This window comes from Microtus pennsylvanicus, chromosome 2 (genome assembly GCF_037038515.1).
Source record: "Microtus pennsylvanicus isolate mMicPen1 chromosome 2, mMicPen1.hap1, whole genome shotgun sequence".
NCBI lineage: Eukaryota > Metazoa > Chordata > Mammalia > Rodentia > Cricetidae > Microtus > Microtus pennsylvanicus.
This window is the reverse complement of record NC_134580.1, coordinates 32508586-32525328: the sequence shown is the minus strand read 5'-3', so window position 1 is coordinate 32525328 and position 16743 is coordinate 32508586. Positions and strand designations below refer to the sequence as shown.

At 48.3% G+C, this 16743-nt stretch overlaps 3 protein-coding genes across 6 annotated transcripts in view; 1 reads left to right on the top strand and 2 right to left on the bottom strand.

Annotated features, from left to right (window-relative positions):
* Positions 1-2134, top strand: part of Aaas (aladin WD repeat nucleoporin) — a 13305-nt gene extending 11171 nt beyond the window's left edge. For all 4 annotated transcript variants that reach the window (XM_075960771.1, XM_075960769.1, XM_075960768.1 and 1 more), the window contains exons 8-16: positions 78-198; positions 418-542; positions 667-727; positions 862-952; positions 1065-1158; positions 1233-1300; positions 1469-1550; positions 1659-1743; positions 1887-2134. In XM_075960771.1, the coding sequence (XP_075816886.1) occupies positions 78-198; positions 418-542; positions 667-727; positions 862-952; positions 1065-1158; positions 1233-1300; positions 1469-1550; positions 1659-1743; positions 1887-2111 (952 nt within the window). In that variant the 3' untranslated portion in view covers positions 2112-2134. The remainder of the gene's footprint in view (positions 1-77; positions 199-417; positions 543-666; positions 728-861; positions 953-1064; positions 1159-1232; positions 1301-1468; positions 1551-1658; positions 1744-1886) is intronic.
* Positions 2135-2757: 623 nt separating this feature from the next.
* Myg1 (MYG1 exonuclease) lies at positions 2758-9279 on the bottom strand. Its single transcript, XM_075960773.1, has 7 exons — positions 9013-9279; positions 8758-8870; positions 6030-6189; positions 3570-3722; positions 3347-3469; positions 3060-3241; positions 2758-2974 (listed from the first exon to the last, which is right to left on the bottom strand). Exons 1-7 carry the CDS (start codon positions 9229-9231, stop codon positions 2776-2778), a joined length of 1149 nt encoding a protein of 382 aa, XP_075816888.1. The 5' UTR covers positions 9232-9279; the 3' UTR covers positions 2758-2775.
* Positions 9280-9475: 196 nt separating this feature from the next.
* On the bottom strand, positions 9476-14415 carry Pfdn5 (prefoldin subunit 5). The gene is made up of 6 exons (XM_075960774.1): positions 14263-14415; positions 13965-14067; positions 13646-13677; positions 12037-12111; positions 11862-11967; positions 9476-9678 (listed from the first exon to the last, which is right to left on the bottom strand). Exons 1-6 carry the CDS (start codon positions 14332-14334, stop codon positions 9602-9604), a joined length of 465 nt encoding a protein of 154 aa, XP_075816889.1. The 5' UTR covers positions 14335-14415; the 3' UTR covers positions 9476-9601.
* Positions 14416-16743: the final 2328 nt, after the last annotated feature.

Below are 16743 nucleotides of genomic sequence, written 5' to 3'. Positions count from 1 at the left end.
TGCTGGGATCAAGAGCATTTCCATCTCCCCCAACCTGTTATCATCTTTTTACCCTATCCCTTTTGTTTATCCTGCAGACCCTCCTCTGGCTGTGCTCAGGTATTATCTCACCCTGGGCATACACCGGTCACCAGCTTGGCTTGGGCCCCTAGTGGGGGGCGGCTGCTCTCAGCCTCACCTGTCAGTGCTGCTGTTCTGGTGAGTGGTTCCCACCTGTCTGTGGCGGAAAGCTTGGGGGAGTGAGATTGTCTCTCTTCAGTTTATCTAGTGAAGGAGCTATCCTCAGATCTCACACTGAGGTAGCCGACATTGTAATCATAAACCGAGGTCTTCCCTAGGCCTTTGTGCATCGAAGAGGGTGGCCTGAGTGAGCTGATTGATAACACTGAGTTTCTACACCACCTCCTTTGATCTTAGGTATGGGATGTCTCAACAGAAATCTGTGTCCCCCTTCCTTGGTTCCGAGGAGGAGGGGTTACCAACTTGCTGTGGTCCCCAGATGGCAGCAAAGTCCTGGCTACTACTCCTTCATCTGTCTTTCGGTGAGTGGGTGAAAAGCCAAGATTCCAGAGAAAGGGCACCTGACTCTGGGGACTGCAAGATGAGACAGTCCAGGTTTGAAGCATGAAGGCCCCAGGCTGTAATCTTTGTCTTTCTCTGGCACAGAGTCTGGGAGACCCAGATGTGGACTTGTGAGAGGTGGCCAACTCTTTCGGGGCGCTGTCAGGTAAGAGGGGCCTATGGCCCACAGACTTTGGGAGGAAGGGGATGTTAGTAGGCTTGGCTCCCCATCTCTGTTTCTCTCCTGCTGTAGTCCTCTTCCAGACCTCTTTTCTCCTGGCTTTTCCTTCCTGTCCCCAGACCGGCTGCTGGAGCCCAGATGGAAACCGACTGCTCTTCACTGTGCTGGGGGAGGCACTGATTTACTCCTTGTCATTCCCGGACCCGTGTGGTGAGTTACAGCACTGCAGAGGGAGACAGCAGCCTGTAGAGTGCACCGGGGGTGAGGGATGCACGGAAACCTAGGAACCATCACTGCACATTAGAAACCTCTGCCCTTACAGGGACAGAGAAGGGACACGTTGGAGGTGCGAAGTCAGCAACAATTGTGGCAGATCTTTCTGAGACAACAATACAGACACCAGATGGAGAGGAGAGGTGGGTTTCAGTGCCCGTGGGAGGAGGGGTGAGAAGTCGGGAGAGCCACACTGACTGCACCTGTCCTCGCACAGGCTCGGGGGAGAGGCCCACTCCATGGTTTGGGACCCTAGTGGTGAACGCCTGGCTGTGCTCATGAAAGGTAAGGGTAAAGAGAATGGGGCTTTGTTGAGACCGGGTCTCTGATTAGCCCTGGCTGTCCCAGAACTTCCAGAACTTACTCACTGGATTAAAGGCAGGTGCCATTACACCCACTAGAGAAAAGGTGCCTTTCTAGAGTTTCCTGTATTAGCGGAACCGTTTCTTACAGGAAACCCACGGGTACAGGATGGGACTCCCATCATCCTCCTTTTTCGAACTCGGAACAGCCCTGTGTTTGAGCTTCTTCCGTGGTAAGTGCTGAGCAGACGTGTAGGTCTGGCCTCCGCAGCCCGTCCCCACATACAGCTACAGAAACTTCCCGCTGCCCTTGGCCTCACCTCTTCCCCTTCTTGCCACAGTGGCATTATCCAGGGGGAGCCAGGGGCCCAGGCTCAGCTCATCACTTTCCATCCTTCCTTCAACAAAGGAGCCTTGCTCAGTGTGGTGAGTAGACAAGGGCTTGGCCGTGTGCGCGTGAGCATGCTCTGTAGGGTCTCCTGGATGGCTAGAGACCCAGTGGTTTGAGCCTGTCACAGGCCACTTCTAGGTCCATGCTCTTGACTCCTTTTCCTACCCGTTTTCTGCAGTGCTGGTCCACAGGCCGAATCGCCCACATCCCTCTGTACTTTGTCAATGCCCAGTTTCCACGCTTTAGCCCAGTCCTTGGCCGGGCCCAGGAGCCCCCAGCTGGAGGTGGAGGCTCTATTCATGAAGTGCCACTATTTACTGAGACACCACCAACCTCTGCCCCTTGGGACCCTCTTCCAGGACCACTACCTCCTCAGCCCCACTCCCCTCACTCCCACGTGTAAATAAAGTCTCTGGGTTCTGTTCATTTTCTAGTATGTTGCTGGGTATAGTAGGAAAAAAGGAGTTGGACCACGGGCCAAGACTGTACTGTCTCTTCCTCGCTACCTGCAAATTTGATCAAGTTATTTAGTCCTCAGATGGCTTCCTTTTTCTTGTTTTTTAAAGATTTATTATGTATATGGTGTTCTGCCTACAGGCCAGAAGAGGGCACCACATCTTATTCTAGATGGCTGTGAGCCAGTATGTGGTTGCTGGGAATTGAACTTAAGACCTCTGAAAGAGTAGCCAGTGTTCTTAACCTGTGAATCATCTCTTCTGCCCTTTATTTTTTAAAGATTTAATATTTATGTGTGTGTTGCCTGCATACACATATGTGTGTGTATCACATGTGTCCAGTGCCCACAGAGTCAGTAGGGGGGTTGGATCTTCTGGACCTGGAGTTATAGACAGTTATGTGAGCCGCTGTGTAGGTACTGGGAATCGAATCTGGCTCCTCTCCTAGGGCAATAATACTCTTAACTGCTGAGCATCTGCCCAGCCCACTGACGGCTGTTGGTGTTTGCCAAGCTGAGAATGCTAGGGCTGTCCATAGGATGCTGTACTTACTAAGTCTGAGAAAATGACTGGGCTGGTAGATAAGGGCCTGGGTCAGTGAGAGATGAAATTTTATTGGACTACAGAATTTGCAAGGGGCGTAGTTGCTGGGTGCTGGGCAAGAGTGGCACGGGCCATGTTTAGGGCACCTTCTCGAGTGTGGTGCCCACCAATGAAGCCACTGGCATGGACGAAGATGCAGCCAGGGATCCCACTGACTTGGTCCAGGGCCTCATCCCGAAGTCCTCGCCATGGCTCTGGCAGGGGCAGCCTATGTAAGAACAAAGGGAGGCATGAGGAGACTCCAACAGAGCTGAAACACCTGAAGGTAGGCAGGGTAGTTTTGGGGGACTCACCGGCTTTGGAATGAGTGAGGCTCCTTGGGTACACATTGGACTCGCCACTGTCCGGCCTGATCAGTGTAGATAACAAAGGTGATGGCTGCTGGTGGGGACAGCTCAGATTCTAGGTGGTAAAGATGCTCTTTCCAAGGGCATCCGCCTTGTGCAAGTTCCACTATCTTCCCACTTGGGTCCACCTGGAAGGGAAACAGTATGTGGCTAGGTCTATGTAGGAGCAGAAGGCCCAGTTGACCAGATGGCCCAGAAGCATCCCTGGCCCTCAGGCCACCTGCCCAGTTTACCTTGAATCGCTGGGCCAGGGCCTCTTCTACCAATGCCCGGGCTGGCAGCCAGCTATGCTGGTAGAAATTCAGTCTCTGCAGAAACTCTTCTTGTACCAGGTCCATTGCACGCCTGAACCCTGCCTGGGAATGGTGAAATCACAGAACATGATCCCAGGCCTTGGATGGAAGGCATCTGTCCTTCCTTTGTCCTCGAGTTCTACTGTGACACAGGCCAGCTCACCTCAGTGTCTTGGTTGGGCTGGTTCCAGGTGGGATTGAGCCGAGCCACCCGAGCGCTCAGTGTAGTGGTCAGCACATACCGCGGCTCCCCTTCTTCCCACTGCGAGATCCCATTGTCCACTGCGTCTACCTCTTCCACGAAGTTCTCATACATCTAAAGCAGCAGCGGGGAGGTAGGCTTGAGCACACCCATCATGGTAAAGTTGGTATCGGTTTCAGAGTGTAAACACTTTCTCACAATAGCCAACTTTCCAGTCCTCATAACAAAATTAGCTGGGCACTGTGGCACACATGTTTAATCCTAGCACTCAGGAGGCAGAAGCAGGCAGATCTCTGGCCTGCTTGGTCTACAAGCCAACCTGGTCTACATTATGAGTTCCTGGACATCCAGGCCTACATAATGAGATCCTATCTCAAAAAAAAAAAGTTGTTTTGCTTGTATGTATGCCTGTGCACAGTGTGTATGCCTAGTGCCAGTGGAGGCCTGAAGAGGGCATCAGATCCCCTAAAACTCACAGATGTTTGTGAACCATCATATGGATGTTGGAAACTGATCCTGTCCTCTGGAAGTGGATCCTGTGCTCTTTTCCAGCCTGGCTATGATTTTGAACAGGGATTTCAGTTCCTATGTACGATTGTGGAAATGGATTCCTGGGACAAGGAAGGGAAGAGTATGTGGGCTAAGTAGGCTGCAGAGCAAATGAATGAGACAGAAGGTCTGGCAAATACAGTGGGAAAGAGATGGACATTAAGAGCTGAGACGTGGGGCTTTGAGATGAGGCCATGTGTTTCAGCTTATACAATACGTACCATGTGTTATCAGCATATACCATTATGTTAGGAGCTGCAGCATTTGAGTTTGAAGGAATAGTAGAATACACCTCAAATCCTAGGGCAGAACCAACATAAGCTGTTCTTGACAAACTCCCCTACAAAATGCACTTCCATACTAGTCCCATGCGGGATGTGTAGAAAGAACACTAGTCTCAGAGAGATTCGAAAAAGTTAACTTCTCTCTGCACAGCACCCCTCGTCTGTACCAAGCCTTGATAGTCACTTAAAACTGGCTAGCTGGGCAATGGTGGCGCACGCCTTTAATCCCAGCACTCGGGAGGCAGAGGCAGGCGGATCTCTGTGAGTTCGAGACCAGCCTGGTCTACAGAGCTAGTTCCAGGACAGGCTCCAAAGCCACAGAGAAACCCTGTCTCGAAAAACCAAAAAAAAAAAAAAAAAACTGGCTAAATCAGCTACTTAGAAAACCCATCAGCAGAGGAAACAAATGACCCCAGTTGTTTAAAGCCTTGCCATTCCCAAAACTGTTACCCTAATCACCACAAACAGGAGTAGATGCTGGAGAACTAAGCTTGAGGCCTGAACTCAGCAGCCTACCTGCAAAGTGAACCCTGGGGTGACGGAGACTGGATGGATCTGAGGGTTGACCAGTGAATTTCACAGGAATAGGGTTAAGTGTTGTTCTTGGTACTGTTTGGCCTGAACTTGGAGACGCTTCTGCAATCTGTCCCTTTCCTCCTGAGCCTGCCAACTACTGCGCACCAGTGAATTATGGAGATACTGAGAGATGTACGATAGCATCTCTGAGCCCAGTGCCTTTGAGTATAAGCAGCCTTATCTGTTTAGTTTGGTCAGGTTTTTGAGTCAGGATCCAAATTGGTCTGAACTCAAGATCCTCCTGTCTAAGCTTCTCAAGTGTTGGGTGAAGTGTGTATACCACCACGCCTGGAATAATTGGGTTTCTTTTTTTTTCTTTTTAAATGTATGGCACAAAAAAGACTAGAAAATGCTGCTCTCAAAGTCCTTCCCCAGACTAGTGTGGGAATGTACACTTATAGTCCCCACTTAAGAGAAGGAAGCAAGCATACTGCTTAAGTCACAAGTTCAAGACCAGCCTGAGCAATATAGGCAGAACCTATCTCAAAATAATAAAGTAGTAAGACCCCTTTCCTAAACACTAATGTCCAGTCCTCTCCACTCCAGGATGTAGACGGGGAAGGCACAAAGGACATACCTGATGGGGAGACTGACTGTTGGGTCCCTTTGGTGGGCTGAGTAAGAATGGCCCCTATAAGCTTATATATTTGAATGCTCAGGCATTAGGAGTGAGGCTACTCGAGAGGTTAGGAGGTGTGGCCTTGTTGGAGGAAGTCAAAAGACAAGCCTTGCCTGCCCACCTGGATGTAGAATTCGCAGCTACTTCTTCAGCATTGTCTGCCTGCATGCCAATATGCTCTCCACCATGAGGATATGGACTAAACCTCTGAGACCATACACAAGTTCCAGTTAAATGCTTTCTTTTATAGAGTTGCTGTGGTCATAGTGTCTCTTCACAACAACAGAGCCGTGACTAAGACAGTCCCCACAACCAGTAACTGACAGGCCTAGTCCAGTGCTGCAGCACCCATGCTGTTCCTGGCCAGCTGGGTGGGGTGTAGACAGTCCCTACCTTGTCATAGAGGGTGTCCACCACGCTGTCCTCTTCACCAGTGCCCAGCAACTGGGCCAGTAGCTTATGCCCGAAGTGCAGATAGATAAGTCCCGCACTGCTCAGCTTCGTCTGCCATGGCTTCCCAGGGCACAGGGAACTCATGGTTTCTGTGAAAGTCCTGAGGAGCACAGGGAGGGGCTGCAATGGAGGAGTTGGTCCAAAAGTCTAGTGTGTGCCAAGTTTATATCCTGGGTATCAGCAGGATGGGAAAAGGAAACCCACTCGAATGATGTTGGCTTTTCCTCCAGTGCCAACATAGGCCTTGGTTGAAAGTTCCTATTCCTGCATTCACTCAACAACGGCTGGAACTCATCGCTTACTGTATGCCAGGCTCTGTGTTTTGCAACCTAAGCTCCTGTCCTTTATAGTTCGCGTAGGGACGGCAAACAGCAGCAGCTGTGGCTCACAGGACCTCGAGGACCCGACCTCCAGGTGCTCAAATCCTTTATGTAAAACGGGACAGCATTTGCCTAGAAGACACACATATCCTCCTGTATATATATTAACATTTTTTTATTTATTATGTATACACTGTTCTGTCTGTCTGTATGCTTGCTGGCCAGAAGAGGGTACCATGTCTCATTACAGTTGGTTGTGAGCCACCATGTGGTTGCTGGGAATTGAACTCAGGACCTCTGGAAGAGCAGTCAGTGCTCTTAACCTCTGAGCCATCTCTCCAGCCCTCCTGTATATTTTTTGTTTTGGTTTGGTTTTTGGAGTCAGGGTTTCTCTGGGTAGCTCTGGCTGTTCTGAAACTCACTCTGTAGACTAGACTGGCCTCAACTCAGGAGATCTGTGTGCCTTTGCTCCCAAGTGCTAGGATTAAAGGCATTTGATACCACAACCGGCTATAAAATTTTTCTCTTGGGACTGGAGAGGTGGCTCAGTAGATAAGACCACTGACTATTCTTTCGGAGGTCCTGAGTTCAATTCCCAGCAACCACATATGGCTCACAACCATCTGTAATGAGATCTGGTGCCTTCTTCTGGCCCAGTAGGCATACATGCAGACAGACACTGTGTAGATAATAAATAAGTAAATAAATTAAAAATAAATTTTTTTTCTCTTGATGGTAATTTTTTTTTTTTTATTTGGTTTTTCAAGACAGGGTTTCTGTGTAACAGTACAGTCCTGGCTGTCCTGGCTTTGTAGACCAGGCTCAAACCTGCTCACAAATGATGACCTTTCTCATGACCTTCCTGTCTTTACTTCCTAAGTGTTGGGGCCTTATTCTTCCACCTGTATCTTTTCTTTTTCTTTTTTTCGAGACAGGATTTCTCTAGCTTTGGTGCCTGTCCTGGAACTAGCTCTTGTAGACCAGGCTGGCCTGGAACTCAGAGAACGGCCTCCCGAGTTCTGGGTAAAGATGTGCACCACCACTGCCTAGCCTCCTCCTGTATCCTTTCGATCATCTCTAGATTACCTGCGATGCCTAATAGGATACAGATGTTAGGTAGGTGGGTGTTATACTTTAGAGACAAGGAAAGTCTACATTCCGTGCAGATGCTCTTTACTTACATATTTACTTTAAAAAAAAAAGAAGCAGCGGCAGCAGCCAGGTGGCACACAGCTTTAAGCCCAGCACTTGGGAGGAAGAGCGGGTGGATCTCTGAGAGTTCCAGGGCTACAGAGAAGCCTCAATAAACTGCAAACACAACAGAAGGGAGTACATTTTCTTAAATTGGAAGGGAGAGTTGAGAAATTTTGAAGGTGGGAACATGAAGAAACAGGAAAAGTTTATTCTCTTTTAGGAAAAGTGGGGATGCTGACGGAAGTGTGAGCAAGGGTTTGGGGGGTGGGAGAAGGGTGACGATCATGCTGTGGTTAAGAAGGGGCTCACTTCATTTCTGTGATACAATGTCCGACAGAGGTCAACACAGGGTCAACACAGCAGAGAAGGGGCAGGAGCTTACACAGCAAGTCACATCTCACCCACAGGCAAAAGCAGAGAAAAAACAGGCGCATGCACGCTTGTAGTGCTTGGCTTCCTTCTGACTCGTGCAGGCCAGGATTTAGTGCCTCCTACTCTATGCCCACAGGCCAGCCTGATCTAGATAATCCCTCACTGAATCAATTCTAGGTGAATGTCAACTGAAAATTAAAACTAGCCATCACGGGGTTGGCAATGGTAAAAAGCTGGCTCCTCTTGCAGTAGAGGCAAGTTCAATACCCTACATCCAAGTGACAGCTCACAACCCTCCTTAACCCCAATTCCAGGGTATCCTGACACCTCCTGACCTCTGTGGGCGTCAGTACACTTGGTGCAGACATGAATGCAGGCCAGACATCCATACACATAAAATAAAAAAGCAGCCGGTCTGTGGCGGCGCACCCTTTAATCCCAGCACTCCGGAGGCAGAGGCGGGCGGATCTCTGTGAGTTTGAGAACAGCCTGGTCTACAAGAGCTAGTTCCAGGGCAAGCTCCAAAACTACAAAGAAACCCTGTCTTGAAAAACAAACAAAAAAAAATAAAAATAAAAAAGCAAAAGGTCCTTGAATTAGAAGGACTGAACTGCCTGCTGCAAGGCCATGGGTTAAAGCAGGGGAGGCCTGTGGGGGTTTCAGTCCCAGGGCGATTAAGGGCGATTCCACGATGAGGCAGCGATGAACTTGTGCATTTGAAGGAGGGATTGCGGCACAGACGGAAGTTAGGAAAGCCAGAGAGCAGGTGTATGTGAACTCACCTCTGGTGATGATCATAACGGTGTCTCAGAGGGTTGTACTCGCCACCCACATCCACCACGATGTCACACGAAGCCAGTTTTTCAGGGTCCCGAGTCCGCACAATTTCTGCATCCTGCAGACATAGAGGGGCTGTCAGGCAGCAGTCAGAGGATTGAGGCTAGGTCTCTAAGGGGATGTGTCTTGGGGAGGGTCGTGCTCAGGGGAAGCAAACACTAGAGGGTACCCAAACAGTTAGGTTCGCAGGCGGTCCGTACCCTGTACTCGGGCAGGAGGCGGAGTAAGGCGCAAGCCAAAGCCTCGTCGCAATGGAAGATGCCGTTGTGCGTCCCGATTCGGGGTGGTGCCATGGGGCTGCAGCGAGGCCTTTTAGGGGCCGAAACGGACTCTGAACCGAGCATACGACACTGGGTTTGGAGAACTGACCGCAGAGGCAGCACCAGTGTTAGAATACCATGCAGGAAACGAAAACCCATACGGTTCCCTCGACGGGAAGGTCGACCCGGAAGAGGAAGTGTCTAGTGCAGCTCCACTTCCGCCCGCAAGCCGTCCCCACGGCAACCCAGAAAAAATGCGTGCACTTTCTTCCCGTTTCTGAGAGCCCAATGTGGAACCTCTAAAGGCAGTGTAATTGGCCCATTTTCGGGTTCTAGGCAAGAGCACTCCCTTTGGACACTCCTCGTTCATCACCCGACCCTTTTTTAATATAAGAGACCACCATTTGCCCAGCTGGCACATTTATTAACATTAAACACAACTCTTCCCAGACACCAGTAGGCCACTGTCCACAAGGTCTCAGGCCCCTTGAAACAGGGCCCTTCACTGCTTCATCTCCGCAGCACATCCTCACGCCTTGGCCGTAGCCTGCGTCGCTCCCAGGGCTGTGAGCTGCTGGATCTTCTGGCTCATCATTTCCATGACGGCTAAGAAAGGAGGAGCAGAGTTACAACCCAGGGGGACTATTCCGGAGAACCCAAGACGGGGAACACACACACTCCCTGCACCGCGTCAGTCAGTATACTAACCGCTGCAATGTGGTACAGAATGAGACTCTGTCTCAAAACAAAAACAAAAGGCCACCAACTCCCCTGACTTTATAAATCAAGATCAGCTTCCCATACCCTTTCCAGTTTGACTTAGTTGGTGTGAATTGGATCTATGCTCTTTTTAAACTTCCTGGAGGATTGCTGTGTGCAGCCACTGTGGTTGTGCTAGGGTTTCCTTAGAATTCTGCTGCGTTTATAAGCACTTTATCCCAACCGTGAACAGATTTCTTCTCAATCACTCAAACCCCAAATCACCCATCAGGACACCAAAGAGAAAAAGAAACATCATTGTTGTTAAGACAGCACTCGCTGGCATTGAACTCAGAGCTCCACCTGCCTCTGCCTCCCACTCCATCCACAGAGACATGCTTTTAACCTGGAGAAGATACCTCCAAGTTTTATGTTACAACCCATGTTCTTTCTTTGAACTCGAGTGTGTGTTTATCTATGTCCACCACTAGACATACGTGTGAAGACCAAAGGAAAACATGGAATCTTATCTTGCTCTCTCATTCTCTGTCTATTCCTGAGATAGGGTCTCTCACTGAAGGTGAAACTCACCCAGCCAGTGAACTCCCAGGATTTATTTGTCTCTGTCCTATTAGCACTGAGGTTACAAGCATTTGGGTCATGCCTAGCTGGAGATTTGAACTCAAGACCACTGAGCCATGTCCCCATAGTTTAAGTATTAAATTTTTAAATGTTCCTACTCGCGTGTGTGTGTTCATGTGCACTTGAGCATATGCATGTGCACCATTTTCATGCAGGAGTACAGAGGTCACATCTCCTGGTACTGGAGTTTTAGGTGGCTGTGAGCTGCCACAGATCTGAACCTGTGCTTTTGGCAAGCAGAATAAATGCTCTTAAACCACTGAGCCATTTCTCCAAGCTGTTGTGTTTCCTGAGACAGGATCTTGGCAATGTACTCTAGTCTGGCCTCTACCCTGGAATCCTCTTGCCTTAGCCTTCTGAATGCTGAAATTACAGGAAATCCACCACATACCGCTGGATTACTCATTTAAATGGATAGTATTATACATGAATTATGTCAGTGTATGTGCATACATTTAAATCTTATTTATACATACATATAAGTAAATATTTTAGGTTTTTCTTGTGGGTTTTTTTTTTTTTTTTTTGATTTTTCGAGACAGGGTTTCTCTGTAGCTTTTGGTTCCTGTTCTGGAACTACCTCTTGTAGACCAGGCTGGCCTCGAACTCACAGAGATCCGCCTGCCTCTGCCTCCCGAGTGCTGGGATTAAAGGCGTGCGCCACCACCACCCGGCGGTTTTCTTGTGTTTTTGTTTTGCTTGTTTTTGTGGTGCCCAGGATTTAATCCATGACATTTACATGCTAGGAACTTTTATTTTTTAGAGAGAGGGTTTCCCTTTGTAACAGTCCCGGCTGTTCTGGACTTGATTTGTAGACCAGATTGGCTTCAAACTCACTGAGTTCCCTCTGCCTCTGCCTCCCAAGTGCTGAGATTAAAGGCGTGCGCCACCACTGCCCAGCATGCTAGGCACTCTTACTACTGAGCCATATATCCCCAAGCCTACACCAATTATGTCTTTTTGGAGGGGAGGGACAAGAGTTTCATGAAGTCCACAGTGGCCTTGAACTGACTATGTAGTAAAGATGATCCCCCTGCCTCTTCTCCTAAGTGTAAGGATTAAAGTGTATACCACAAAACCTGGCTGCTGTTTTTCTTTTGAGACAGGGTCTTGATATGAACTCTTGATTTAATCTCCCCTGTTTTGGGGTTACAGATGTGTGCTGTCACGTCCTATGCAATGAATATTCTTTATCACGGCAGAATGGGTAGGAAGTTCCCTGGGAGTCTGGAAGACAGCTTCACAGCTAAGAGCATTTGCCAGCCGCCTGGTGACGAGAGTTTACTCTCTAGAACCCAGGGTGAAAGGAGAAAACTGATTCCTGAAAAATTTCCTCTGACCTCCACACATGCACCACGGCGCTCATGTACCCCACCCCCACCTCCCAGAGACGGAAAGACAGACAATAGATATAATTTTACAGAAGAGGCGCTCTGGGCAGAACTCACCTTGCTTCATAGCGTGCTTCTCCTGCAGAGCTGGCTGGATTTTCTCCATCTGCTTGGTGAGAAAGTCTATCTTCCTTTTGAAGAAGTCCTTGGCATCGTCAGCTGTCTGCAAGATCAGAGGTAAAGGCAAGAACACAAGGAGACCCTGCCCTCCACGCCCTTCTCACCGCCTCACCTTCTCCACGTAGTAGCCAGTTCCCACATCGATGAGCACGTGTTCCACGTCATGGAGCTTCCCAGGGACATACATCTGAGACGCAGGGGTTAAGAAAAAACTAGCCCGGCATGAGAAAGGTTTGTCAACCAGAGCCATTAGCCCAAAGTCTCCTTTTCTAAAACAGCTGCAACTTTTTAGACCAAGGAACAGAATGCTCCTTGTGAGGACAATAGAAGCTAGAAACTTTCTTGTCCTGATCCCATGCCTCACCCTTGGAGGAGTTCCTGGATTTCCCCAGTAGTCTTTCCAGAAAGACAGAGCAGATGCAACCATGCTTTCCAAAGGTTCTAGAACCGTACAAGTGGAACGCCAACCATAAATCCTGATGGATCATTACAAATTCTTACGTTTTGTTTTTAGATTGCATGCAGTGCATCAAGGGCATGGCTGGCACTGCACACGTCAGAACAGATTCCTGCCTCATGCAGCTGCAGGAACCAAACCCGGTTCTCAACCACTAGGCTGTCTCTCCAGCCTTGGGTTATTACTTTCATGTTACACTTGCTAGTTTTGTGTATTTGTTTTCACATGTGTCTGCCAGGGAACATGCGTAGAGGGTGGGAGTGGTTTTCTCCTTCCACCATGTGAGTATTGGATGTTTCTGCATATTTTTACACACTAGATACTTTGCTTAAATTTGTTTTAGTGCATTGGTGTGAAAGCATCAGATCCCCTGGAACTGGAGTTACAGACAGTTGTGAGCTGCCGTGTGGATGCTGGGAACTGAACCCAGGTCCTCTGGAAGAACAGTCAGTGCTCTTAACTGCTGAGCCATCTCTCCAGCCCCATATTGATATTATTTTAACTTAGACATTCTTCACACATTGCTATTTTTAGGTTTTTCTTTTAGTCTGTCATTTCATGGATGAGCACTTTCAACAGATGGAAATAATCTAGGTTTCTTATTGAATGTAGTTTTGGAATGAGGCACAACTAAGCTAAAACTAACAGAGCCAAGTTCTCAATTTCAATGTCCTACTATTTTCCTATTGCTTTAGCCGACTGCCAGCTCTATCTCCATGTTAGATTAACATCCCCACACAGCAGAGACAATCATTACACTTCAATTCTCTTTTTTTTTTCTTTTGTTTTTCAAGACAGGGTTTCTCTGTAGCTCTGGAGCCTGTCCTGGAACTAGCTTTGTAGACCAGGCTGGCCTCGAACTCAGAGATCTGCCTGCCTCTGCCTCCCGAGTGTTGGGATTAAAGGCGTGCGCCACCATCGCCCGGCTACACTTCAATTCTCCAATGAATTCTGATAAAATATGAGAGAGACACTGGTCCTAGTTAGACAAGAGAACTATGAAGTGTGTATGACTCTTTTTGTTTTACAAGCCTGGGTTTCTCTGTGTAACAGCCCTAGCTGTCTAGAACTCACTCTGTAGACCAGGCTGGCTTCCAGCTCAGAGATCCGCTTGCTTCTGCCTCTCAATTGCTGGGATTAAAGGTGTGCGCCACCATTGCCTGGCTATAACTGTTCTTAAAATCATTGTGTTACTTATCAAAATTCTCCCCGTTTGTGGGAACTGAAGGGGAAGGCAAGGTAGCATTTCCTGTGGAAAGGATACAGAACTCGTCAGTGGGACCAGTAATTCTTTTCCTGTGAAAGTAATGAAGACAAACAGCTGGGGAAGGCTGGCCACTCCCACGTGAAGACTTTAAGGGGAGCTCCAACAGGACTCAGTATCCAGACAGTGAAAAGAACAGCAACAGAGGTGACGGAAGCTGCGGAATGTCTTGCGCATTTGAGCTTTCCGTAGGCAACATGCAGGGGCTCGTGTGGCTACACACAGTACGTAACCGATAGTTTTCTCTAAGGAAAACTGGATTAGGAAGAGGCGACAGAGAAGACGGTTCCCCAGGCGCCCTCACCCGCCTAACCCATACCCTCGTTGTTCTTGTTCAGCACGTTCAGACAGTCCTTGGCTTCCACATACTTGGTCTGTACCACCTTGAGCTGAGCAATGGACGTGGACAAAAACTCCACTTCCTATAGAAGCCAGGAAAAACGGTCAGCTTGGTAACCCGAGAGAGATGAGGGCACGGCCAGAGGGGGCGGGACCTGGGACCGGATAGGGGTTTCCCTGGGAAAGGAAGCCTCCCCCAGCGGGAAGGCGCGGGGACGAGGGACTTCACGCGGCCGGAGAACGTGAAGCGCGAGGAAGGTGCTGGCTCCGGTCCTCACCTGGTCCAGCTGGTTCTTGAGCATTTCCAGTTGTGGCAGATTCAGCTCCGTGATGTTAATCGACTGCGCCATGTTGGGAAGGAGAACTACCGGAGAGGAAGCCGGCTAGGCGAGCGGCGCTCTAGCCAGCCGCGGCGTTGGCTCTGTGGTGCCGCCAGGGGAGACGCTCTGCGCCCGTCGTCTCTATGACCCGCGCCTCTGATGGGAGATTAGGATCTCAAGCTAGGTTTGGAGAAGATCACAGCGCTTTTCCGCAGAGTATACTAGAGTAGCACGATTAAGTTGCAAACAGGACTTCAGGCTTCAAGGAACTGGAAACTATTGAAAGTCCGCAGGACGCAATCACAGAACTGTAAAACCGTATACTCTACTGCGTGTTGATGGGACACCCCTGGCGGCCGAGCAGGAGAGAACCACTAATGTGATGTGAAAACTGGGCTTTAAAGGACACCAAAGAGCCGCCACTGCCACCCAACGAGTGTAGCCAAGTTTGTGTGTGTGCTTCTGTGTGTGAATGTTTTGTCTGCATATATATAAGTGCGGTGTCAGGGACTCTGGATTGCTCGGAGCTGGGTTTTACCCTGATCGGTAGCCTCCACCCGAATGCTGGGAACCGAACCTAGGTCCTCTGGAAGAACAGCCCAGTGCTCTTAACTGCTGAGCATCTGTCTAGCGTCATCATAATTTGTTATTGTCTGTTGGATATGAATGGTATATAAATGTGATACATGCTTTCCCAAAACAACTTAGCTGGGGAGACAAGCCATATGTGAGTAGTCAAAACCCATAGAATCTGGGCTAAGTGTAGCAGCCTTAGTGGGAAGGAAGAATAGTGGTTTCTAAAATCTCTGAGGAAAGAGGCAAGAGCATTGGAGGCATTAGAACACCCTCCCCGCTCTCTCGCTTCCTCTCTCTCCGCTGCCTTTCCTCTCTCTCCATAGGCTTGCCTTTCACTTTGAGGGTTTTCAAGGCCTGCTGTCAGATCTATCGCCCAAGGGCCAGCCACACCCAACTGTTTGGAGTTGGGGCAGGATTCTGTCCCGATCTGCTAGGCGATTCAGAGGAGACTTTTGGTCCCAGAGGCAAGGTTCTCACTGGAGATGTGTGTGACTGAGGATGAGTTTCTTCCTTCCTTCCTTCCTTCCTTCCTTCCTTCCTTCCTTCCTTCCTTCCTTCCTTCCTTTCTTTTTTTTCTGATACAGGGTTTCTCTATGTAGCCCTAGCTGTCCTGGAACTCACTCTGTAGACCAGGCTGACCTCAGACTCAGAGACTGACCTGTGTCGGCCTCCCAAATGGTGAGACTAAAGGCATGCGCCACCACTGCCCAGCTCCCTACTGGAATTCTTTTTTGTCGTTGTTGTTGTTTAGTTTTTTGTTTGTTTGTTTTGTTTTTCGAGACGTGGTTTCCATGTGGCTTTGGAGCCTGTCCTCGAACTAGCTCTTGTAGACCAGGCTGGCCTCGAACTCACAGAGATCAGCCTGCCTCTGCCTCCCGAATGCTGGGATTAAAGGCCTGCACTACCACTGCCCGGCTACCTACTGGAATTCATATGCAGAGAGAAGATAGTATTCTGGAATGTATATTTTAGTCACACAAACAGAGCAAAAAAAAAAATTAAAGGGGGTTGGCGAGATGACTCAATGGTTAGGAGTACTTGCTGCTCTTCCAGAGGTACTGAGTTCAATTTCCAGCAACCACATGGTGGCTCACAACCATCTGTAATGAGATCTGGCGCCCTCCTCTGGCCTGCAGGCATACATGGAGGCAGAATGTTGTATACATAATAAATAAATAAATCTTAAACCAAAACTGACATGAAAAAAGGCCATTACAACTGAATATTAAAGAATGGCTTGTAAATAGGAATAGCTACAAAAAAATTTAAAGACCTATGTAAATAAGGTTTCTGAATTGATTCCAATAGAAAAATTGAGATTTTTGTCAATGAACAGGAATGAACACAACAGAAATTGTAGTATCTTTTACTAATGCTGAATTTTCCTCTATCAGCAAAATGAACATTGGCAAAGATATTGCAGTAATTTTGGGGGAGAGATTAACAACAAATATCCCAAAAGTAAGAGACTTCAATTTATAAAATGAACAAATTGGGTCCTTCCTCACATTGTACAGGAAACAGCAGTATCTGGAGCCCTTACAATCTATACCGCTGCAAAGAAATCTGGAAATTTAAGCAGAGTGGCTCAAAGTCCTTATGATTGTTGTAATTTAGAAAATAAAGATTGACTGGGCTACCTCAGCATAGGTTTCTGACTCATTCTTCTTTTTTTTTACATTAGTTATAAACTGACTTCCCATTAGCTCAGGCTTCTTATTCACTCTTTTTTTTGAAATTCTTTTTTATGCATTTTTTAATGCTATTAACATAGTTGAGCACATGTCCTTGTGGCACAATTGAGCATCCTTTGGATATATACCAAAAGTGGTTTTACTGGGTCTTGAGGAAGGTTGTTGCCTA

Bases quoted from the DNA above. Each gene is read 5' to 3' on its own strand.
- Myg1 (XM_075960773.1), bottom strand. From the start codon at position 9,231: ATGGGTTTTCGTTTCCTGCATGGTATTCTAACACTGGTGCTGCCTCTG. The intron at 3,242-3,346 runs GTAAACTGGGCA...TTTCCCTTCCAG, and splicing joins CCCTGGCCCAGCGATTCAAG to GTGGACCCAAGTGGGAAGAT. The intron at 2,975-3,059 runs GTGAGTCCCCCA...GTTCTTACATAG, and splicing joins CCTCACTCATTCCAAAGCCG to GCTGCCCCTGCCAGAGCCAT.
- Pfdn5 (XM_075960774.1), bottom strand. From the start codon at position 14,334: ATGGCGCAGTCGATTAACATCACGGAGCTGAATCTGCCACAACTGGAA. The intron at 13,678-13,964 runs GTATGGGTTAGG...TTACTTTCACAG, and splicing joins GCTGAACAAGAACAACGAGG to GAAAAGAATTACTGGTCCCA. The intron at 12,112-13,645 runs GTATCCTTTCCA...CCTGCGTCTCAG, and splicing joins TGGTCCCACTGACGAGTTCT to ATGTATGTCCCTGGGAAGCT.